Source organism: Oxyura jamaicensis, chromosome 3, assembly GCF_011077185.1.
Source record: "Oxyura jamaicensis isolate SHBP4307 breed ruddy duck chromosome 3, BPBGC_Ojam_1.0, whole genome shotgun sequence".
Lineage (NCBI taxonomy): Eukaryota > Metazoa > Chordata > Aves > Anseriformes > Anatidae > Oxyura > Oxyura jamaicensis.
In genome coordinates, this window is record NC_048895.1 from 66372767 (window position 1) to 66398807 (window position 26041).

The window sequence follows — 26041 nt, forward strand, 5'->3', positions numbered from 1 at the left end:
TATTTAAGTGCTGCTTCAGACCAGTATCTTTTTATTCAAGTGACAAGATAATTCTATCAAGTCTGAATCTCCTGGCCACACAACATCCTGTGTTTTGATTACTATTTTGGAAGGTAATTTACTTGTTAGAACAAGTTCCACTCCCCTCTTAGAGAGTGGCACCTTAACTGTATATAGAAGTCAAAATTTGATTTTTTGACACACATTTCTTTGTACTAATCCTCAGTTCATATTTCAAATGCATACAGGTTTGCTATTTCATGAGATATTTATCAGATAAGTCTATGAAAAAGGTAGAACAAGTCAGTGGACTGACAGACAGTAGGAGACTGTCTGTCCATTACAGACAGTAGGCTGCTTGGGTTCGAAATTAGTACCTTACCTTTTAAAGAAAAATGCTTCATTCTACCTCTCTAAAATAGTACACGTCTTTATGTCCAGGCAATAGTGCACTGCTCAAAATTAGGAGCAGTGAGGCATTTTAAGGTATTCTTAAATAAGTAGCTAATAAGAATGTGCTCCAGTTCAGGAGCAAGTTGTTAAGATGAACTTGGATATGCTGAAACATATCAGCTTGTCCAGCTTGTCTTTGTATGACTCCACAGGTAAATGAAGAGTCGTGAAATATTCCATATGCATGGCAAACCTAAATCACTGGTGCAGAGGGTGGTGGGGTAGTGTTTCTATGATTAACAGAAAACAACTAGGATGCAATCATGTTCTACTGTGAAGAAGTGATGCCAGGACCTTCCAAAGCATCCTGTTTTAGAAACAAATAATAATAACTATCACAGATTCAAGTCATGTGCAGTTGAGCTTTGTATGTGCAGACAATCATCTTCCGTGCATGTGGAAAATATACTTCAGCATTTCATGAAAATAGGCAGACAAGATAGACGTGTGGATGTGTTAGGATTTGTGTGCGTGTTTGTTTCAAGTGGCCATTATGGGATGGAAATCTTAGTTTATGGAATTAGAAACCAACGTAGCTTTTCTACGTCAGTCTCGAACACAGCATCAGGGAGCATTTGGAAGAAATGAAACATCAATTTGTTTTATATCAGAGTGGAACATTTCACTTTTTAATGAAAATGTGCGTCTTCCTTTTTCATTTCTGAAGGGACAAGTTATGAAAGAGTAAGTTCTGGAAATTAAACACATTGCGGTTTTGAGAAGACCATTAGAAGCTGTCAAAATAGCTTGTAGGTTCACCTTCTGCCTCTGTACAAAAAAAAGAGGCTCTTTCTGGAGAAATGTAATACCTTTAGAAGGACTGAAACCTCTATTGTCCTAAACTGTCATTCTGAGGCATATTAGTTTAATGTGCTAAGTGTTGTATTTGTATCCTTAAAAGCTAAAAGCTCTGGCTTTCTATGATTCGATTCTGAGATCAGTAAGTGCATGGGGATGGTGAGATCATAGGCAGCTAACCTGCATGTCAGTATGACTAAAGGGGTGCTGGTCATCCGCGTGGTGTGGGACTGCATGCTATAACACAGAACTATTTTATGCAGGGCTTTTATTAATGGATCTTACAAAGCATTGCAGAGTTCAGAACTGTTTTCTCACTTCAGAATGCAGGAGCTGAGGCAGATTTAAAGCACTCTAGCTCCTTCTGATACACAGATAGATAATCAGAAGGAACCTAATTTACACATTTCTGACAGCCTGTTCTCCAGTACAAAAATCATCACCAAAAGACAAAAACATTTTGTTTCAAAATTCTTAGACTAAATAGATTTAGGATCTTCCAGGAAATGTAATATAATTGAAAGTAAGAGAGGCAATAATAAGAAATCTTTTTTTTTGTTGGATGTAGTGATGTTGTTTAAACCTAAACTGAGAAATATTCCTGTCTGTCCAATACCAGGCACATCAAATACAACTACTAGATGGCAAAACCTGAACAAACCTGTTCTTACCACGTTATGTTGTTGAGCTGCAGAGTCCTTTCTCCAGGATGTGCGAATGTCAAGAATTTACATGAGTTAGAAAACAGTTGGGTAATTTCATGAAAGAAGACTCTCCTGGGGTTTATTAATCATACAGACATCCCATCTGGCTCAAACTCTGCATTACTAATAGGAAGTATTTCTGTTTGCTTGTCCTGTTATTAAACTTTTACTGTTCTAAACTCCTGTTAGGGACAGGAAAATGTGGTGGATAAGCCAGTTAGTCATCCAGCAGTCATCTTTCTGTGCTGGGAATTTGTTCTGAGAACTGTAATAGTTGTCACCTGGCTTGTACTCTGAGCAATTTTCTTTTGAGAGAGGAACAGCAACAGACCCTGAAGACAGATGCTGGGATTATTTCAGAATGGCACAAAGAGAATTGCTAACTGTACTAAGTTTAATTATGTTAGTGTTACCCAAAAGCTCAGGTAGTGAGCTGTAAACATGGGGAAAGGTCTGTTCTGTCCTGTACATTGTTAGGACATCAGGAGGTTCACTTGCTGGCAGGGGGTTGAGCAGCCAGGTTCCCCCCTCACTGTGCAAGTCGGGTGGAGGTACGATCAGAGCAACAACAGATCTCATTTCCTTTTCCAAGCTGTGCTGAGAATGGTGCAGGGCTGCCTGGCAGGTACCCCCAAGCAGCCCCAGACAAGTGGTTTGCTTTGCCTTGTATTTCCTTCTCCTATTTTTCTCTTTCCAAGTTCTTTCAATCTACTGTCCTCACCTCTTCCCAAATAAACAGCCCAGTCTTGTTTCTCTCTCCCAACTGACCTCGGTTCTGTTGACTTTGTACCTTTACTTGATGTCAATGATACAGTTGCCCTGGTAAATTCTGTTAAAGTGCTGTTCGCTGTCTGTTATCTATAGTGCTTGCCCTTTCTTGTGTTGCTATCTCCTTAGCAGTGCCACAGGACAGGGTGAGCCATCTGTGTATGTGCTACTCCTCCTGTGTTATCTGTAGCATCTTGCACTTGTTCCTGCTATCTTGTTAGAGGCACCACAAGCCTGGGTGGGCCCCTGCTCACCAGGCTAACATACAAAAAGTCTTTTAGTTTATAACTGTTTGTGTTGGGGCCCCAGAAAAGGTTCTAGAATAGTATAGTTTACCTATATCTCAATGTTTACATAACTATAAATATTGCTAGAGAGTTTTGAGTCTTCATATCAGAATAACTGTTCATATCAGAATAACAGAGCTGTTTGCTCTGGAGGTAAGGGGACTTGTTAGCTGAAAAAGGATAGACTTGCTAGGATTGAGGTAGGGAAGAAATGTGAAACAACAAAAAAAATATTTTCCAAAAGTGCTTCACCCAAAGCAGAATCACCAGAATTTATAAAATTTGCTCTCAGGAAGCAAGTAAACCAGAAATGAGAATTGACAGAGCCCATCAAGCAGGCTGCTAAAGAAACTCAGCTCTGTGTCTGCTCTGCTCCTCTCCCTTTAGCCATCCTGGAAGGGACCTGTCAAATTCAGCTTTCCATCCACAAAAGCAGCAAGTGAAATTGATGCATCGGGGAGTCTTTTGTTGCTGTTTTTGTTTTGGTGGGGGTCAAGAGGCAGATGGGTTTTAGGCACAGACAGTTGGATTTTCAACAAGGAACTTCTCAAGTTCTAGTCTACCAGACATGTTGTAGCTCCGTGACTTGACAGAGCTCATTTTAGGAAATTACCATAAGAATTTGGATGCTTTGTTTTCACTTTCACTATGTAATCGGGCTTGTCTTGGCCCACACTATCCAAAAAAGTTTGCATAAGGAAAAAGACTGCTCTGTATTGTGCTTATAAATAGAATAAATACTTTGATCTCCTTTGAGCAACTTGAAATAAAACATGGAGACAACAGATCTTATCAGGGGAACTTGCATGGTTTTACACACCTGCCTGAAAAAAGCAAGGGAATTAGAGGAAAGGAAAAATGTGTACTGGAAGACAAATTCTATCCATGCCTCTCTTTTCCCAAGATTATGGATCTATTAACTGTTTGTTTCCCCATTTCCCCTCCTGCTTATCAAGAAGCAGAACTTTCAGATAGTTGTTTGAATGGCTTGTATGATGGAGGAATAGCCTGCCTTCTGTATTTTCTACGATGCCTTATATATTTGTGTAAGGTACCTTACATGGTGAGAAACTGGTAAGTTCAGACAGCAGTACAAAGCTAACTTTTGTCCATTAAGGGAATAAGTCTCTACTGGATGGCGTAGAAGCTGTCTCCCCATAGTAACATCACAGTGTGTCAGAACATGTCACGGTACTGGCTGTGCAACAGATAATCAGGGTATTAGCTGTATTACAGGTAGTTCAGACTGGAATTGTGATTCATTTGTGCTTTGAATGCTAAAAAGCATTTGAAGTAAATTTTTGTTTAGAACCTAGGAACTGCAATATGAAGTCTGCTCTCTCATACTCTTCCTTCAGTATCCCAGTAAGTTGTCATTCTCCTCTGACTTACAGCAATGATTTCTGAGTGTTTGCCTTTTCAGTAATGAACTTAATGTTTCATTTTCTTGTTTTCTTTTGTACAAAGATGTTCAAGAGCAGCCTCTGCTTTCTGCATGCCTTTACTTTGTTCTTATTCTCATTTCTATCCACTTACAAATAAGCAGAGCTAATTTTTCAGCCTTTCCATTGAGGAAAATCTCTCCATGTCTCTTAATAGAATTTTCTCTATTTTCTCTGTATTCTTTGCTTCCAGGAGATGATTCGAACAGAATGCTGGTATTCGTCTTGTTTGGTGTTAATTATGTATCAGTTTTACATTTTTCTATTCATTTCATTGTACAACTGAGCATCTGATTTCTTCTGCTTGTCTTGAAAGCATGAGCACAGACATTCTCCATAAGACTGTGACAGCTCTTATCAAATGATCACTTATTCCATGTACATCTGATGAAATATTAACAGTCCTATAATTTGTTATCTGCATTGGAAAGGCTTCTTGCAGAGGAACATTTGGATGTATAAGGAAAATGTTATGTGAAGCAATAATATGCTAGTTATAGCACGGGGAGAGATGCTACCTAAGGGTTAAATTGCTTGTAGTACTTAAATGCAGATCTGTATGCATTTTAAGGTTGTTTTTAAATTGTAGTGCTCTACAAAAGGCTTCACTGCATATTTATACCTTTCAGTATAAACGTGTCATTTTCAAGCTTTTTCTTAACTCCAGCTTGAATGAAGGGAATTACAGATACCAGCAGGTACATTTCATCTGTTGTGCATGAGGGGCAAGTGCCTTATTACTTTTTTTGTGGATGAGCATGTGTGAACTGGAATGCTAAGTTAATTTACAAGCTTGGTGACGGTTGTGTATTGTGGGAACCATGGAAGTGAAATTAAGTAAAAAGCCTAAGGTCTGAGTGTCATGTATTTTGGGAACTTCACTAGGTCTGGTTGTGTCAGGATCCGCAGGCCAGATAATTACATAAACGTTTCAAGAGGAAAATAATTGCTACACAAAAAGTGAGAATGTCTATGTTTGCAATATCGATTTCAAGTGCTAAGGTAATACTGCTAAAGGTGAACAAGTGATACGCATTTTTTTTTGTGGTGGCTCTTTCAGTGTTCATACAGAGAGCGATGACTAATTTACAACAACTAATTCTTACCTCAGAAAAATTGTTAAAATACAGCCCATGTTTCCCAGAGATAGTTTGAGAGCTAAATAAATAAATCTTTATAAAAGTATTTCTCTTTTAATATCAAATGTGGCTGTGGGTAAGCTGTTTCATGAGTCTTAACCAAGACAGGTAGATACAAATGTGAAATGGGCAGAAGTCATGAATTCATACGTGACATTATATTCATCATATTTTGATAAGGTCTCATTATCTTAATTGTTCTTGAATCTTTCTGTACTAAGACAGTAAGTATATAGCTCTTAAATTGCTCTCTGAAATAATCTGACAGTGTTTTGCATAGCTGAAACAGTTTATGCAATATAGAAAAAAAAAAAAACAACACTAGAAATATTTCTGAAGGCTGGGAAAAATCATTAACAACTCATAGTTCTCATCTTGAATATTTTAAACTCAGCCAAAATCTGGGGCTGGAATGAAAGTTGTACCCTTGTTGCTGATGGGGAGAAGCAGGTTGGTGTACTTGTTCTGTAAAATTTAGGTAAATACGTGAGGTCTGTACTGGAGTTGATGGGATCCCAGGACAGCTGGGCCTGGCTGGGCACTGAAGCCAGGGCGGGCTGTGTGGGTCTGGGGCTGGAAGCCCCAAGGATGGGGCCAACGTGGCCTCACCAGGCAGCCAGCACCACTGCCCCAAGGGCCCATGGGGACAAAGTTTCTCCCATATCCACTCCCTTAGTATGGCTGAGCCTCCTTGTGTCTCTGGCTCCCTCCTCTCCACCACATCCCACAGGTATCGGGGTGCTGTCACCGCTGGAGCTGCCTGCCCCAGGCTGGGCCAGCCCCGGTCCCCAGCCTCTCCTTGCAGGGCAACTGCTTCATCCCCCGTCGTGGTGGGGACCCCACACTGAGCTCACCCCAGTTTATCCATGTCTTTTGTATACTGGGAGGCCCAAAACAAGGCGTGGTATCTAGACATGGTCTCATGAGTGCTGTGTTTTGGGGGATAATCCCATCTCACAGGCTGTGGTCCTGCAGCCCAGCTGCTGGCTCATGCATGGCTCCCTGTGCACCACGTTCTCATGAGCTGCTTCCCAGCCTGGCCATCCCTGCTGCCATTGCAAGGGGCTATGGACTTTGCATTTGTCCCCATGTCACAAAATTCCTGTTGGCCTGATCCTTCAGCCCCTCTGGGTCTCAGAGTGGCAGCCCTGACAGTCCCAGATGGGATGTCCACCCCCCTCACACACACATTTAGTATCACCTGCAATCCTGATGAAGTTGCACTGCATTACATCCTCCAGGTCACTGATAAAGGTTTTTTTGTTTGTTTGTTTTTGAAAAAAGAAAATGAATTAATATTGTCTGCTCTTGACTTCCATGTAACTGTTTTTCAGCTGTCAGGAAACAGTCCGATCCTTTTGCTCTAATTTCAGGCTATTAGGCTGCAGATACTTTTCTGTGCATCATGATAATGATGCAGACTTAGCCCTTGATCCATGCAGCAACTGCGTACTGGATTAATCTGTGTAAATACTCTTCAGTGAGTCGGCGCTCTGATTTCTGATAGTGCAGTTTCACCACAGTCAAAATAATGGCCTCAAACAGCAGAGCACTGCAATTTCTTTAACTAAATGCTGGAGAGAGGAGAGGAGAACAGAAGGGAAGGTCTACTTTGAAGCAGGGGAAGAGGAGAAGATTACAGCTGAGAGTTAGTGGCATGTGGATGAGGATTTGTTATGGACTTCTCTGGTCTGGCCTTTTGTCAAGAGCTGATGGCTTGAGGGGATGGGAAAAGCATTTATTGGCAGTGCCCAGTATTTTGGAAAACTCAGTGCCCTGTACTTCATGAATTGTTACAACATCTAGCTAAGTCTCTCAGTCTCTCATTGACTGATAGCAAATAGTTTTTATAATTGATTTATTTTGTGATTTTGCATGCTGTGACTAGTTTCAAGTTTAAGTTACCAGCTACTTAAACAGATCAGTAATGGTCAAAAATCCACTGATACTGCGTACCTCACTGTCTTATTTTTCTTTTTTTTTTTTTTTAAGAAAAAACAAGACTGGGGGAGAGGAATTCAAAAATGTTGCGTCAAAAGAATGCAGTTAAAGAAAATGCAATTAAAGAAAGCAATGCACTTTGAAAATACTTCTTAAATTCCACTTTTCAGTGCCATCCTGTATTCCTATTGCAAGTAAAACTTCTTACCAGTAAGGATATATTCCCCTTTGCCTCCTAATTTCTGAAATGTGCTCTAATAAGGTTACAGCATTGTGGAATGAATGTAGACTCACTCTGCAGAGGGGAAGTACTGCTGTTGTATTGCTGTCATTTTTTTGTTGTTGTTGTTTATTTTGTTTCTTTGTTTATTGAAAAACATCCTGATTAGGTCTACCTGCTTGGTCAGAACTGAATACCTCAACACTTGTGGTGGGGTGGACAAATGTTTGGTCTTTGCTGACTCCAACTGCAGAGTAAAACTTCAAAGAATTGGAGTGGAGATTGCAAGTTCAAAATGTGGGGAAAAAATAAAAATAAAATGAGGTACTGAGTGTACCTCATACCATGTTCTTCTAGGTAGTTTAAGGAGGACCCTGCCCTAGAAATGTGAGAAATCAGGTTGCAGTCACAGAGCTATCTCTAGTGCCACCGCAGCCTGTGTCAGGTGAGTTTTCCTGATCCTCTCCTAATGGATGACTAGTGTGAGAGGCAGAAGGGGGAGGAAATCTTACAGCCTTGAACAAAGGGAAAATTGTAAAGAGGTATAAGGAAGAAGTTCAGCCCCAGTTAGTTGGAATAGGAGTGTCAGCATCGTGCATTGCTGCACAGGTCAGTCTCAAGTGACATGCTAAGAGACATCACAGACAGTTTTGTAAACAAATGTGTGCCTGTGGAGATGTGTAGGAGCCCTAGCAAACTTACTGTCTTCTGATATGCAATAACATACAACTTCATAAAGTTGTTTGTATTAAAGAAGGAAGAAAAAATCATGCTGAAACAGTGACTTGAGTCACCTTGATATTAATCACTTCATATGGATGTGCTGTGCTGCATAGCACTGTGCTTATTCTTTATTTGCATTACTCCTGCTGAGATTGGGAACTTCAGTGGCAGCACCGCTAAGTAGTGCCAGGTACGTAACAAACATGTAGGAGACACAATCCTTACCATGAATAATTTATAATCTAATTAGAAGTAAACCTTATCAAATAGATGTTTAAAGAACCGCAGGAAAAAGTGGAGAACAAAAGCGTGATTGTATCATGCAGTTGCAGCAGCCTCGTTGTTCGCCCTGTTTGGCTTAGGAGTTCTTGGAAGCTGTAACAAGTAATAAGTAGACTAGGAAGAAAAAAATTGACACTGAGTGGGATGAGTTGCTATATAACAGTGTTTTCTATAAGAGTAGTATTTCCACAAATTGCTTTCTTTTTTTTTTTTCCTTTCCCTTTTATGACATTAGTCAAATTATGCATGAACTTCAGAGGCTGGTACTAATTCTGCATAAGATCAAAGAAATACATTTTATTTTTTTTTTGGTACAGCTCTGCAATGCTTTTCTAAGTGAAAATACTTCAGCTTTCTTTCTGACTATTGTCAGTAATGAACAATCACAGGATGGTTTGGGTTGAAAGGGACCTAAAAGACCTTCCAGTTCCAACCCCTCCACTAGACCAGGTTGCCCAAAGCCCCATCCAACCTGGCCTTGAACACTTCCAGGGATGGGGCATCCACAGCTTCTCTGGGCAGCCTGTTCATGTGCCTCACTGTCCCCTGAGTAAAGAATTTCCTCCTAACCTCTAATCTAAATCTCCCCTCTGTTAGATTAAAACTTTACCCCTTGTCCTATCATTATCTGCCCAAGTAAAACGTTGCTCTCCATCTTTTTCATAAGTCCCCTTTAAGTACTGAAAAGCTGCAATAAGGTCACCCCTGAACTTTCTCTTCCTTAGGCTGAACATCCCCAGCTCTCTCAGCCTTTCTTCATAGGAGAGGTACTCCAGCCCTCTGATAATCCTCGTGGCCCTCCACTGGACCTGCTCTAAGAGATCCACATCCTTCTTGAGCTCTTGCACGTTACCTGGTGATGTAACATGTTTCATCTTAAAGGGATATTTCACTAACACAAAACATATGTGACTATTTTCTTTAAAAAGTAGCAATTAGTGACTCTTCTTAGAAAAACACACTGGAGCATCACTCAAGGTGATTAAATCCAAACTGCTAAAATCATAGATTTGACTGAAGAAACAACATCTAGCTTTCACACTAGCAATAAGGAAATAATTTTTCAGTCTATCTATTAAAGAGTCCATCTGGCTTCTTTGTTAGGTGTTTGAAGAACATGTACCTTTGGAGAAATATAGACATCTTGAGTGGCAAACTTTAGGCTTCAATTTTTTTTTATTTTTTTTCTGAAACACAGATCTTGGTAACAGTTGCTGAATTGTAAGATAGAGGCTGTATGGAATGCATTTCCATATGACTTAGAATGCTGTTATGTTGATTTCCATCCTGTATATGTACACAGATGTCAATGGAAGATGAAGTGATCTGAAAATAGAGCATCTTCAACATTGATATCAGCTGTGTTCAATTTTATAATGCTACACTTCAATACTACATCTGCATTTCTTTATCCACTAGTTTAGTTACTAAGAACATGCCATTGGTTCCTCTGCTAATAATTCAGAGTTGGACACCAAAGCAGTTTGGCAGCATCTGCCTTGATGCTTTCAGCATGTATCTGCTTTCAAGGCAGATCTTTTCAGGAAAAAAAAAAAAAAAAAAAAAAAAAAAAACTCTTAAAATGCCTACAGAACACGTTCAAGTCATAGCTTACTTGGGGAAGTGTTGTGGTTTAACCCAGCCGGCAGCTAAACACCACACAGCCGTTTGCTCACCCTCCCCCCTCCCTCTCTGGCATGGGGGAGAGAAACAAGAAAAAAACCTGAAATCTATGGGTTGAGATAGGGACAGTTTATTAGGACAGGAAAATAAAATAATATGTACAAAACAAGTGATGTACAATACAATTGCTCATCACCCGCTGACCGATGCCCAGTCTATCCCCCCGCTCCCCCCCCCCCCCCCCCCCCCCCGGCTAGCCACCCCTAGATATTGTTCAGCATGCCGTCAGATGCTATGGAATACCCCTTTGGCCAGTTGGGTCCAGCTGTCCTGGGTCTGTCCCCTCCCAGCTCTTGCTGCACCCCCAGCCTGCCCGCTGGCAGGACAGAGCAAGAAGCTGAAAAGTCCTTGGCTTGGTGTAAGCACTGCTCTGCAACAAGTAAAACGTCAGTGTGTTATCAACATTAGTCTCATCCTAAATCCAAAACATAGCACTCTACCAGCTACTGGGAGGAAAATTAACTCTCTCCCAGCTAAAACTAGGACAGGAAGAAACAAGCAAATATATCATCCAAGTCCCTCAGTTTTAAAAGGAAATAGTGATTTCAAGGCCAAGCTGGATGGGGCCTTAGCCTGGGGCTAGTGGGTGGCATCCCTGTCTGTGGCAGGGGGTTGGAGTTAAATGATCTTTAAGGTCCCTTCCAAACCAAGCCATTCTATGTTTTCTTTTGTATCTATTTTGCTTGGTATATGTCAGGCAAAAGAAAGCTGAAGTTGAGTGAATTTATCTAAGATTGAGCTAGAACTGATCTACTTGTCCAGCTTTGGATGGTTCAAGGTAGGATGAATGCTGTTATAAAAGATTTGGTTAACTATATGAACCACACTTATTTTCATTCTCTAAAATTTATAGCTTCATTTGGCTGAAATTAGCCAGATCTTTGGCTTCAGAAAATGCAAGGACAGTTCCTCGTGGGGAGGATTGTGCGCTGTTAATGTCTTCCTAGCTTTTGTTTAGTCAAACACGGGGTCTCAGCTAGGATGGTTCAGTGCTGGAGGACCAAATCGTTTGTTTTTCTTATCTCTGGGGTTGGGATGGCTAGGGAAGAAACAGAGCATAGGTATCAGCTTGTTCTGAATGAAACTAGTATTTGGAGTATGGAGGCAAACACTCATCCTCCTTCAAGTTTCTCTGACTTATCACCCTCACCCTGTGACTTTTGCTGAAATGAACTGTGCGATAGTTAAAGCAACATAGCCCAGCTCTGACATGTAACCTAACTGTAAAGCACTGTGGCTTGCAATTGCATCCATTTGTTCAGGAAATTCATACTTTACTGTGCTTTACTGTTCAGTAAGGAAAAATATGCCTGGCAAATGAGTAAAATGATTGCCACTGAGTAATGTGGTAAGTCATGCAATAATTTTCAAATGAACTTACGATTTTTATGTATTTATTTATTTTTTTGATTAAGACATCAAAGCATCAGGGCTGCTGTTCTTATTAATTATTTCTTGTACAAAATAGTCTAATTTTTCTGCATACTTGTGCATTAAATAAAATATGCAGTAATAAAATAAGTGTAGAAAATAACCTTACCTGCAAATTTCCTGTTCTTTTTAGTTAGCTTTTAATTAGAATTCTTGTTACAGAATTAATAGAATAATTTATTCCTTTTAAAATGTGTAACATAATGAAGCACTGTGCGGTATCTGTCCCTGGTTAACAAATGATGCCCACAGCAGCATATGATGAATATTAGTTGAATAGTTTAATACACTACTAAAGAGGCTTACAAGCTACTGTGAGGAGTAGAAAGTAGAAGGATAGCAGCTTATCTGTAACTTAACATAACCCGTGTGGGAATAATACTTAGCATTTCTGTCAAACTTTCCACTTGAAGATTTTGAATTGCTTTGCAATACAAATGATGAATTAATCCTCAGAATAGTCCTTAATGTTTCTGTTTTCCCTCTTAGTTCTCTTTTATATGCAGAACCTAGATTTTTGTTTTAATTTTTTTGTGTGTGGGCAAGAAATGAATTATTTGTAAGATCCTGAAATGCTGAGGCATAGGAGCAGTTGGCTCACATATCCTTCTAATGCAGAGCAGTAAGTACAGAAGCATATAAAATATTTCATGATGTGATGTGCATATTTAATATTAACAGAGAATCCTGTAAATCGGTTTGGCTAGCCTTACTCTACTGGCGCTGTAAGAGCTCTAGGTATTTCCACCCGGGGACTGTGCTGCATGCCCTGTGCTGTGGGTAGTGGTTTCAGAAGTACTTCGGAGACTTTGAGTGGTTTCAGAAGTACTTCGGAGTTTTCAGTCCTTCACTCCTATGACAAGGCAAATGAAGATGTGAGTTTAACAGCCTTCACCTCAATGTTCCCAAAATCTCTAGCTGCTTCTTTTTGAAAAACAGGAGCCTGGAATTGTTGTTACTGGCCCATTAGCTAACAGAGAAGTCTCCTTTGGGGTTTACTTGGCTGAAGTGAGAGTCCTGTCGTGAAGAACTAGTACAAGCTCCGACCTGAATGCGCTTCAGAGCATGCTTGTCATCCACCTGCTAAATGAGAAGCAGGCACACTTTGCAGGGACTGTTAAACGCACAGTGACAGTGTGTAGCTTGCTTTTAACTCGGGATGATGCCATTAGGAAATGAGGTTATAAACACCAGGAACCTGTCAAGCTCCTGATTTGCAATAATCTTCCTGCGGACAGATAAGAAGTGGTGATATATATATTAATATATATATATGTAAAGTTTCATAGTGACAGGATTTATTTTACATGTCTTGAAGGAGAAAAACAAATTTCTGCTGCTAGTGGAGAAAGGGAATATATTGTCATTTGTGTCTTGTTTTGTCAGATTCAAAGAAAAATGTAAACAATATCCAATGCGATTAACTTTCTTTGGATATTTGAAATTTTTTTTGCAGCTTAGTTTCTGGAATTAGAAATAGTAACTGAAAATGAAGAGCCTAGAATAAAATCTTGTTGACTGTGAGTGTTATTTTTTAATTTCAAATCAAACTGGAAACGATTCTACCTACAGAAAACAAGATCTGAATACAAACTGATAAGTTGATTTCTCTATCTAGTTTTCTAATGAGTCTTGGCCTTCAGTCAAGAAGGTAACTCTGATATTTTGTTTTGTGAAGAGCTGCTTAAAAAATAACATTCTTAGCAATCTAGCATAAAGGTAGACATAGTGTGACCTAAAAAAAAAAAAAAAAAAAAAAGACATGTATCACTCCTTAGTCATACCTACATGTCTGCTGAGATTAGGTTATGAACTACTTAGCAAGTAATTAACTACAGCTGAGCACCCTACATTCTAGAGCATCCACTCTGGAGCAAGTATAAGCAGGGTAAAAAGCTGAAAATACAGATATAAAATACTTTTAATTTTTTTTTTTTTTTTTCTGAGGAAATTCAAGACAGTTATTAGTAATTGAAACACTTCCAGATGGAAAAGACAGTGTGTTACGATTACCTGCAGAACTGCAAGAAAAGATTGGTAGTAATTCAAACCCTTTATTTCAAAGTAATAATAGTGAATAATGACAAAAGTAACAAAGATCATGCTCTGAAACAAAAGTAACTGCCAAGTGATTTCACAATGTAGTTGTGCTTCCTAATCCTAGGGAAAAAAAAAAAAAAAAAAAGCGTTCTGTACTGAGATCTTCAGAAAAATCCTATTACTTCATGTTTCCAAGATGTAGATCATTCAAGACAAGGTCAGTAAACTCAGCAAATAACTTGTGTTTCTTGAGAAGTCTAATAGTACACTAAAGACCATTATGAAGATGCTGAAACACGGATGTAGTGCTTCCAGCAACTTCCAAAAACACAGGCTATGTGTTGCCAAAAATTACTCACTGTGATAAACAGCAAATTCCGTAAAAGCATATGAATAGGAGCTCATATATGCTGCATCATTTTATGAAAGCTGATGATGAATCAGCTTAAGATCATACCGTTTTTTTCACAGAGCAGTCCTGATTAGTGACCTTGTAATGCCTTCAAAGGTACCGTTATGCTTACTAATAATAAAATTTCCAGAATGACTTAAGTTTTTCAGCTGTATTGGAAGTACTTGAGGACAGTGAAAACAGCTGAGAATACATCTGCCTTATTTAGATGCAGTTGCTCGACAGTAATGGGAATGGAAAGTAAGCAAGTTAGGCTTCCTAAAGCTCGAGTTTTTGCTAGTGGTTAATATAATATTGCCTGCAGAGCAAAGCAATCAGCTTTGCTCTGCAGGTTGTGTTATGGTCACAAACGTCATTCACTGGAGGCCTGGTGGTGGGCTCACCGTGACCAGCCAAGCACCACGCAGTTGCTTGCTCACCCAGTGAGAAAACTGATGGGTCAAGGTCAAGGAGGTTTATTAGGTGAAGGAAGGGAGGTGGGGCAGGGATGAGAGATGCAAAGGCCACTACCTGCATGCGGACATGAGTGTGACCTTTCCTGGTGTGGAACATACCTTTGGCCAGCCTGGGTCAGCTGTGTCCCCTCCCAATCCCTCACCCACCCCAGCCTATATGTGGTGGGGAAAAGAGAAATACAAGAGTGGGGGATTAAAGGGAAAACCTTGATGTTACATAAGCACTGATCATCAATAGCCAAAACATTGGCGTGCTATCAATCTATTACAGCCACAAATTCAAAACAGAGCACCATACAGCTTGCTATGAAGAATGCTTACACCAGGCAGGTGTAGAGCTTAGGGATATGGTTTAGTGGAGGAGTTGTTAGTGTTAGGTCAGAGGTTGGACTCGGTGATCTTGGAGGTCTCTTCCAACCTAGATGATTCTGTGATTCTGACCTAATGCAGGTATGCCCATGTGAGTCCATTTGAACAGGAAGAAAGTTTAAGGGGAACATGTTTAGAAGTTTCTTAGTAATGTAAGGAGGGACTTCCTTCATTTCCCTTTAGTGATACTCTAAAAGAATGAAGAAGCTTTAATTACAGCAACAGGAAGGAGAAAACATTCGGGGAGACTAGGCTGAGTGAACACACAGCTCTGTTAAGGAACAATTTAAAAGGTGAGAAAAAAACATGTAAAAGGCTCAGCATAGACCAAGAAAATCTTTTAAATCTAGCAATTAAAGTTTAATAGAGCAGACAAGCAAAGTGTTACGTTTTCTTAATTTTTTTTCTTGTTAGAGTTTCTCAAGGGTCTTCCTCCGTTGGGTGTCCAGTACCATTTAATCTTCTGCTTCCCTCTTGTCTTGATATGGTTTAAATGACTCTGTTGAAGGTCAAGATGGTACTGTTTCATGCTGTGAGATTTTTTTTCTTTATTATCACAGTTTTTAAGAGGTGCTTGAATTCTTTTCCTGACATCCTCTCTGATATCTCCCCAGTTTACATCTTAACAGCTGAAAATAGATCTTATTAAGTTCTTATTTTCACTCCACCTGGTACCGCAGTAGTTTGCATCTAAATACCATTACTGTGCTGATTCAGCATCATTCGTTTTCTGGCAACGTTTCACACCTGAACTCTTGGGTACTCCTGTTTGAATAGAACTGCATTTTGCACATTTCAAGTGGTTTATGTGTCCTTCACAGACGTTGTGTTAGAGTGCTTAGAAGATGGCAGTAGCTGTAATACCAACAAATGGGAATGCATGGTCATCATCCTTTGGTTGGTCAGCATTGTAGCTCTAGTAAAGGTCTTTGTTTCTGCTTCTGGAGAACAAACCTGTTTGGTTTTGTTTTTAATTATTTTTATTTATTATTATATTGATCTGTTTGATTAAAAAAAACTTTCTCTTGCTCTAAAGGAAGCAAAAAATAAAAATAAATCAGAGCACCTTTCATGAATAGCATCAGAACCCTCAATTTTTTCTTCTAAGTCTTCGCTGATGCCAATTATAACAGCAAACTTAGCTATTCCCCAACAAAGGTGGGGTGGTATTTTGATATTTTCTGACTTTATAAGTCAAAATCATTGCTTCATTTTTTTTCTGAAGTTGTAAAAGCAGCCAGCTTACTCGTGAAAAAGTGCTAGATAGCCAGGCATTTGGCTGTGGCTTTTAATTCTGAATGGCTTATGGTAGAGCTTGGTCAGAAACAGACTTGGCTGATATAGGTGTAGGGCCTCCCAGTGAACTGTCAGACTCTTCTGGATTTTCAGGTTCAATGAACATATCTTAGCAAAAGTAGAAGAACTGAGGAATGTGTCTTTGTAAATGTTCTTCTGCCTACTGACATCCTGGAGGAATGATAAGGAATTATTTGAAAGCACTCAGGTGAAATCATTTCATTAGTTACACTGTAGAGAAGTTTGAGAGTATCTGGAATGATCTGACCAAAAGCTGTCAGATTCTCTATCATTAGGAACTTGTTGCTAGATGGATGTTCTCAGTGAAAGTGAGATTTATTTGGAAATTTCAAGCGATCAATGGTACCTGTGCAAGGAGTCAGAGAGGTGATCAAAAGGCTTGATGAATTAAAAAAAAAAAAAAAGTCTGGAGATGTCTCATGCAAACAGGTGAAAACTGCAAGGATAGATGGATTTCTGCAAGCAATTGTTAAATATCATTACTGAACTTCCAGTGCTAGGAGTTTGGCTTAAGCAAAGGCTTAATTATCTTTGACTTGAGTCTATTCAAGTTGCTACTCACTATTTTAGAACTTTTTCATTCATGTGTGAAAAATAAAGCTGTTAACAGGTAGGAAACTCTTTTTAGTGGGAAACTGAAATTCCTACAGGGGGAAAAGCATACAGAGCACTGCAGATGCACTGAACTCTAGAAATTGAGATTTCCTGGTAAGTTAGAAGCACAAACTGTGACTCTGTTGTCCGGCAATGTAAAGTTGGTGGGTTTTTAAGGCTACTTATCTATGGGTTGTTGGTACGCTGTGGGTAACACTAAGTCCTAGTCACTCTTTGCTACATAGACACATTTGACATTTATATTTGGTTGCTAGTAGTTACACTTAGAGATTTTGATTCAGATCACTTAATTACAGCCTTGATTTGAATAAATAAATAACCCCTTCCTTGTGGTGTTCCTAGATTAAGATTAAACAAGTTAAAAGAATTATGATGTGATTTTATAAGAAAATAAGCATGTTTTTCTGTGCTTTGATAAAGCAGAGAAAATGTCAGGTTCAGTGCAGGTCAGGATTTAGCCTGCTGAAATCTCTGAGAATTTGCATTCTAATACGTAAAGCTGAGCTTGCAGATCTGGCACATGACTGCAGGGCAGAATAAATCTTTCTTGTATAATATGCAAAATTACTGGAGAACTTAATTGATAAATTAGAAAATAGCCTTATGCTGTGGCTAAATGATCGGTTTCATATGATCCTGATCCCTCTTGCCAGGGGTTGGGAATGTCACATAGAGATAAAGGCTGCTGCTTGGCTGCCTGCTGCCAGGTCTGCACTGGGACAAGGTGCCCCCATCCCTGGAGAGCTCCTAAGCCATCCCTGAGTGAAGCTGAGCGAGGGATTTGGCTCCTGCCAGGCACTGTATCAGTGCCACCCGCAGCCGGAGGGTGTTTCCACACAGCCTCTTACTGCCTTTCAGCTGAGGTCTAACACCATGCTAACTTCTGGTTGAAAATGCTCATATATTAAATGCAGATACATTTTTTTTTTTTAACTTGTGAAGTTGTCCCTCTAAGGACTGTAGAGTAAATTAATGTTCCTGAATTTTCCTGTAGGATTGATGCACACTTATGCTCCTATAAATGGAGAAAAAACACTTTTTTTTCTCAGAGGCATAGCAGTACTCTAGAAAATCTGTTGTCATTTATTATTGTCTGGTTTAATGCAGATTTTTAATTGACATAATTTCTCTATGTAATTTGAGCAAAGGAGAGGAAGGAAGAAAGTTTAGGATTACTGTTATCAGCATGTCCTAGGACTGTTGCTTTTAAATGTAGGATTATAACTGCTATTTAACGGAATTATCCTTGACACACATGGCCTCAAGAAGAGGTCTGAAAGCAAGGGCAGTGCAGTGTTGTCAGCTGACAGCCTGAAGCAGTGTCTTTGAAAAGGTCTGAAACCATCACTTCTTGCCTGGCAGATGACCTCTGGCATTCCTAGCTCTGCTCTGCTTTGTGGAAGGAGGGAGGAGAGAGAACACAGAGGCAAAGCTTCTCCTTCTCTTACGTAGCGGTCCTTGAAGAAGGCTCTTCCTGAGAAGGGGTTAAAGATGTTGCTGGTAAAGGGAGATGGTGGACCTGCCGGAGTGGCAGTGGTTCTTCACCAGACCTGGAGAGCTGTGCTGTTGTCCTGGCTGCATGCCTGGGAGGGACAGGTTCACGCAAAACACTGCCAAAAGGCACCCTCTGGGCTAGCTCTTGGCTGATTTTGGTAGGCGAGGGTGTGAAGGGTCCTTGGGTGAATCTGCTGCCTGCTTCTGACGTGAATGCCCTCTGCTTGTATTGCAGAGCTGCTGTGCTGGGTTCCCCGGGGTGTTTTGCACGGCATTATTTATTTGTGGTGCATCTCTGTACAGAAAAAGCATCCTTATAATCAAGCTTAGTTAGTTGAAAAAGTTCTTGGCTGTTTGTGCAATTTGATTTGCAAAAATAGCTACAGAGGCATACTTATAGTCACAGAAGGCACTTATAGTCACAGAAGATTATATCATAACAAACTCAAAACCTTTCCTAGATGCCTTGCCTTCCCATTCTAACTTCATTTTTCTGTTATTAGCTGTACTGAGTTTGAACCACATTAGTTTTATGCAAGAAAGTCTCCACCAGACTGAAAATTACTGTGAGCTGCTCTTGTGACTGCAAAACTTCCTGCTCTAGGATAAACAAAAACTTCTCAAAAAAAAAAAAAAAAAGTTTGCTTCCATCAGTTTGAGGTGTATTCTTAAGGGGAAAAATATTTGAATTAAGGTATAACATGATAAAGTCACTTAATAAATTTCATTTTTGTTTCTATGTTGATCATAAGCATACAGATAGCAGTAGAGGTGGATCTGACAGATGTAGAGCTCTTAGGGTAACTGTGCTGCTACCATCCAGAAAACGGTGCTACTGTTATTCTTGTGTAAAAGATTTCATAGTTCTAATGCATAGAACATGAATATAATTAAGCATTGTATTAAATATATTTAATATTGAGAGTATTCTTAAGTCAGTATTTACTGTGGCTTCTTGCAAAATAAACATTTTAATCCTGCTTTTGTTTCCCTGCAGATGATGAAACATGCCTGGGATAATTATAAGCGTTACGCATGGGGATTAAATGAACTGAAACCCATATCTAAGCAAGGACATTCAAGCAATTTATTTGGTGAGTAGAGTGTATTTTTGTGCTTAGTGACGTTAGCATAAAATAGTAAATCAGCTGAAAAGATTATAGGTGATAAACACGTGTTCTTTCTAGCCTTTGTGATGCAGTGTGGAGTTTCCTGCTTCTGTTATGTATAGAAAATAATAGTTAATGAAGGTCATGCTGTCTATGACTCTTAGGGATTCTTTTCTGAATGAGAATAAATGAAGTGTCATTGCTGCATGATAAAGAAGTAGTTTTGTTGCATTAAACACTGCCCTAGCTTAAAACTTTTCATATAAAGTGGAACTCTTCGACACCAGATTCAGTAAGCATGAAACAGAAACTGTAAGGGGGCAGGTGGAAGGGACTCCAGAAAAGCCCTGTACAAGAAACAAGCATCATTACTTGGTAATCTACTACCATGAAGGTAGCTGAAGCTGTCTGCAGTTCTCAGCAATTTATGCCCATTCCTTGAAGAAATTTGTTAATCCCTATCACTCAGCCTCCCTTAACAGGCTTTTTCTTTCATGAATATAAACATTATTTGCACCTCTAAATGTTACACAGGAGATGTTTAAATAACACCCAAGTTTTACCAGTTTAGGACAAATACGGAGCTGAAAAGCTCCAGTAGGAGAGGCACTCTGCAGAAATTCAGTGTAATGAGGCAAGACTTTTTAATGTGTGAGTGGGACAGAGCTTGGATAAACAGCAGCTGAAGGGCACCAGAAATGTGAAAAAGCAGTCCTATGAGTTGTCATCTTCAGTTCTGCAGAGAAATGATCAATTAAGCTGTTTAACAGCAATCTTTGTATTCAAATAAATTCTGTTTTCCAAACAGCTGAAAAAAAAAAATGAATCTCTATAGCTGGGGAAAAAGTCAATATATTATTTTGATTTTAACAGGAACTTATTTTGTTGGCTCTGTGGAAAAGACAGTTTCAAGTGGGAACAGTTCTGAAAACAGCTTAAATAGAGCACTTATCAAATTCTCAACTATATTTGGAAGTTGCTAAGAGACAGCAGTTGTGATTACAAAAATAATTGTGAAAATAAAACAGCTGCGTTGATGTTGCTGCACTGCTAAGGTGACATCAAAAAAAAGTTTTACTGGATAATTATACAGATAGGTATTGGACGTTAAATATGATTTGGGTGCTTGAAAAAAAAGCAATTTGGGTGAACTACAGGGTTAACTTGGGCTTCTGTTTTCATGTGTAAAACTAAAATTTTTTGATTGTTGTCTTTCAGATGACTGATAGTTTTGCAGCTTAATATCAGATTTCATTAACTGTTTAATTCAATCCTGTTTTGTTTTCTTGGAGGACAAGAAAATGTTGCATGATGTCTTGAAAATTAAAACGCTTAACCTAGTTTCATTGGCATCAGAAGTGGTATAAAAATTTAAGTGGTTTGAGTTCCTAATGGTACTGCATGGATTTGCAGAAAAAGCAGTAGATACATTGACTTGTGAAATTCTTAAGTAGAAGTGCTGTGGATACAGCATAAGAATAAGTCACTGAAGGTACTGTTAAGTGTGCAACAGGAAATGTGTAGAATTTGAAAATAAAGCTGCATTTCAAAGAATAAGAGCCAGAGTCAGTTTAAATGCAGACCACTTCATCATCGTGGTATCTAGCATAAAATCAGATTGCTGAGGAGATTTCCTTAGAAACATCTCCACTCTTGTTGATCTTGGTGGCAAATCAAAATAAATATTGTTTCTCTTCCATTGTAATTCTTTACAAAATACTGAGGAGCAGTATATCCACCAGCCATTCTGTCTCATGAACTACCCTTTCCTGAATCTGTAATCTCCTTTTGTTTTTTTTAGAAACAAATCCTTGTTTCTGTAATAGTGTCCTCAGATCACTAGATCTGGTCAGTACGTTCATGTTTAAATTCCACAAATGCTTTTTTCTTTTTCGTAAAGGAATAAAAGAATGAACTGGTTTTAACTTTTTGACCAAAAAGGAAAAAAAAAAAAGTTGAACTTCTTTTAACTCATGGAATGCCAAATGAGGTTTCTTTTCTGAATTAAATTATTGATGATAGGTTACCTCGAGCTCTGAATGCCTTGAATTTCCTCACAGCCCTCAGAAGTCAAGTAAGACCTTCAGTTTGCCGACAGCCATTATAAGGATCTCTAATTTGCCAGGGTTGCCTTTTCTTCTTGCTTTTAGGTCTCATTTTTCAAAAAACTTAAAAAAAAAAAAATTCAAACATTTCTGGTTTTAACAGAAGTAAGATACAGCGTACTTCATTAGCCAGGTGGTTAATTTTGAACTCTTCCCCTCCTGTTAATTAATTGGTGCTTCTACAGTACTTTAAATATATTGGGAATGTCTGTTAAGGCTTGGAGACCCTGAGTATCTCACTGTGGGGATTAGCAGGTTCCAATACTGTGGCTCACTGGTGCTTAATGTTGCATGGGTTACAGACAGCATAGTTCTTTAGGCACAGGAGGAGAGTTTTCAAATGATATTGCTTCTAAGCTTAATTTTGGATGTATAAATGCTTCAGTCCTTACTGGAATGGTGAGGCATTTTGTAGACAGATTATTGTGACTGTTGTCTTGAAGGCTGTGAGACACAAAAATAACACGGGCATTTAACAAGCTCAGTTACACATAGATGTGACTTCGGCAATAACATTGTGGATTTGGCAACTCATTTAATGCAACGTGATACTATTGTTAGGCTAGGTGGAAGAGGAATATTGCCAGCAGGATGATGACAGGAGAAAGATGCATAGAAGCCCAGATGGTTCTGACCTTTGGGGAGGAAAAGCATCCTGATCTAGCACCTCACACAAATTAAGAGTAGTAGAGCTCTTCTGGAGACGAGGACTTCTTGAGTAGCTTTGAAGTGCCATTTTATTTTTCTTAAGCCCGTGAAGCAAACTTCTGAAGACAAGGACCTGCCTTGGTCTTGCAGATATTCTGTGAGCAGCATATGTGAGGAATGGGAGGTGTATTGATAAGCTTGAGGAAATCTTTAGAAAGGTGGCCTTTAGACACACATGACTGTAGACATTCTGCTCTGTTACTTGCAGAACTTGATTCCTTCCACATGTGCACACTCAATTTTTTTTTAGGGAAAAGCTTAAACATATAGTGAGCTGAAATATTTTGGTTTCAGGATGAAGCCAAAGCCTAACACTTGCCGCTGACCATTGCTAAGTCTTGTCAGCATATCTATGTAATGTTTTAATTTCCTTTTATTTGTCACTTAAGCATTTACCATGTTTCCTTGGCAGGTAACAAACATTATTGTGTATTTCTTTAATTGTTTACACCAACTGCAAAGAATTCAGTTACAGTAACAACTATTTGAAAAGGCAGCACTAAAAAGACATCAGTTGTTGTGTTGGTAGTATTCTTAATATTTTAGTTCCACAAGGTTAAGTGTACAACTGCTTCTAGACTAATCTAGTAATTCAGAATTGCTAAACTTTTTTTTTCACCCTACCTGTGTGTGTCATCTATGATGGTATAACTTTTGCTGTGTGTACTCGTTCTCCTTTAGAAGTCCTAATTGTTGTTCCTACCTGGTAGAATATAGCCCCTGTGTAAGTATTAAGTTTATCAAAAGAAAAAAAAAAAAAAACGGGGGGGGGGGGCCATAGAAGAGAGGTAGAATGGTAAAATCACAATTTTGTAACTTTTAATTTTTTTAAAAAATCTCCCATTCATCTCCCCCACCCTCGTCCCAGTCCTCGAGCTATTCTCTAAGCCTTCTGTACTGATCTTAAAACTAAGGAGCACTGCTGGTGGAGAGCTTTCTCTAGAAGTGATTTCTGCACTTAAGCAAGTGTTACTAAAGGGCTTGTATAATTTTCTGTAACTGTATTTCATGTACAGTGTTGCAAGTTTAATAATAATGTAACTTGTGGGTATAGTATAATTAGTCCCTGCCAGTGAAAAGGGAACTTTTCCAGAGGGATAAGGGGAGGCGTTTAATACTCGCAGGCTGCAAAGCTAAAGTGTTATGGTTTAGCAAGATCCTGTTCTTCCCACTTTGAACTGATTTTTGAAGTTTATTGAATAGAGTATTGGGGTGTATGAAGTTTTTTAAAGCCTACTAATATTCATACTCAAAACTGTCTTCCATTGATCACCAGTGTATGATTTTTAAACTGGTCGTTTATTAATATAGTTCACAAAAATTAATTTTACATGTATTTAAGTAATATATGAATTAAAATTAAAAGGTTTCAATATTTTCCATCCCCACCCTTATTTATTTTCACTGTTGCTGCTAAAGTCCCTGGAATTATGGATTTCAGTATGCAGTCTTAATTTTGGAAATGTGCCTGAATTCTTTCCCAAATAAATTAATATAAACTTGTCTGAAGAATAACATCAGCAGATATGTGGATGGATGGCTCAGCACAGTGTTTGTGGAAAGAGATTCTGCTTCAAAACCACTGTTTTTTCAACTAAGCAGGTCAATATGAAGGCAAGGAAGTTTATTGCCTTTTAAGATTTCCAAGAGAGTTTTTCAGGGTTATTAATGGCCTCTTCCAGTACTCTTCCAGTAATGCTGAGTCCATGCTCTCAAGTTACTTATCACAGCGCTGGAAAATCAAGTGAACGGAGTGACAGCTTGGCAAGGATAACAAGTTACCCAAGGCAGTTAAAGCAATAGGAAACTGCAAGCAATTCTTTGAACCCAGAGGGATTTCCCTGATAGATGATAATTGCACTTTAAAATAGCAAATGGGTTCTAATATACCTAAATTTAAACTGGCACATAGTGGCATGGGAAATATGAATCTAGTTAAACTCAAAATAGGTAGTAAAGATTGAAAACTGTTGGTGTAATATATGGATGTCCATAAATAGTGGCATAGATGGTGTGAATAAGGATTTATGGTCCCTTGTTGGGAACAACACCCTCTGGATAGGGTTGAAATACCAGATCTATAGAAGTAGCATGTTCAAAGCAAGCAAAAGAAGGCATTACAAAATGTGTAGCTGAGCTGTACAAGTGCCAAAGTCATGGTGGATGCTAATGGTTTCCATGGAAAGCAAGTAGACAAGGTAATAGAGGAAAAATTCATCAAGGGCTATTAAATACAAAGACACCAGAGCTGGCGCTAGAACGCACAAATCTCCAAAATACTGGAAGTTATAAGAGTATTCTAGAAATATCACTGCAGTGTTTCGTGTAACACAAATGAGAAGCCAGATATAGTTTTTTTTTTTTTTTTTTTTTTTTTTTTTTTTTTTTCCCCCACTCTTACCAGCTGGCAACAGTGACTGAAATTGAAAGTGTTGCTGGGGGATTGCCAGTATTTGAGCAAGTTTTGTGTTTTGGCGTAGTACATTTTAATAATTAATCACTCTTGACACTTTAAATTGTTAATGATATTGGATAGGAGCCTTTAGAGCCAACTTCAAATAAAAGAAAGTACTGTTTAAAAATTTGAGTCAGCTTTTGAAACAGTGCTCTGAGAAACCTACAGCTCTAGTCAAAAAGTTAATTTTGTCAAACCTATATGTATTTTTGAATATACCGAGAATAATATAGTTTAAAGTTATTGTTGTGCAATGTGCGTGTGTATACAGCTGAAAAAATTCAAATGCCTTATCGATAATTTTTTTCTCCTCATACTTAATATTACAAAGTATCTGGTCTTATTTCTCATGTTAAGTAAATCTGAACTGCTCTTAATGGCTAGATTAAGAAAAAAATGTGACCGGTTATATTTCTGCATTTTTGACTGGAATTTTGAGTCTGTAATGACAAATTGAAGGAAGCTTTCACTGAAAACATCTGCTTTGTCTGAGTTTCTTCAGCTTACAATAACTGGAAGGTGATAAAACAAGTTTGCCTCGGTGGCTGTGAAGGTAATGAAAGGTCTGGAAGATCAGGGTGGGGCTGAGTGCAATTTCAATACAGCTATGTATAAATTTTTTTTCCACAATAGTGGAAGTACAAAGTAGCCATTAAAGCAATGGAGAAAAATTATTTTGAACACTTGCACATTTTCAGGGGATATACTTTATCCCTGTATATGTATGTATATGCTGAATTTCCATCATATTAGAAAAAATACTAATATAAATGTCATGTACTAATTTTCATACTTCATCTCAGAAACACAAAAATGTAACTTTTTCTAGAATAAGTAGCAACATTCTACTCCTCTTTTATGTTCATTCAAGAACAAGAAATCCTGGTGTATGATGCTTGCTGGCTGGTGAATTATTACAGGTGGGAGAGATGATGTATAGCATGACCTGGGGCCACTTCATAATTCGTTCTGTATTTTGTCGTATACTTTGCCACAGTTTTCTTCCATTCAGAGTATGACACTGAGTCAGAAAAAGAGAAGCAGTTGATTTCAAGGATAAGGGGAAAGCCTGGCCTCCATCCTGTTATAGG

General features: G+C 38.7%; 1 protein-coding gene across 1 annotated transcript in view; it reads left to right on the top strand.

Moving 5' to 3' along the window:
* Positions 1 to 26041, top strand: part of MAN1A1 (mannosidase alpha class 1A member 1) — a gene marked incomplete at its 5' end in the record, with an annotated part of 139811 nt that overhangs the window by 16316 nt on the left and 97454 nt on the right. Inside the window, one exon of the mRNA XM_035320837.1 lies at positions 19571 to 19667. Within this exon, the coding sequence (XP_035176728.1) occupies positions 19571 to 19667 (97 nt within the window). The remainder of the gene's footprint in view (positions 1 to 19570; positions 19668 to 26041) is intronic.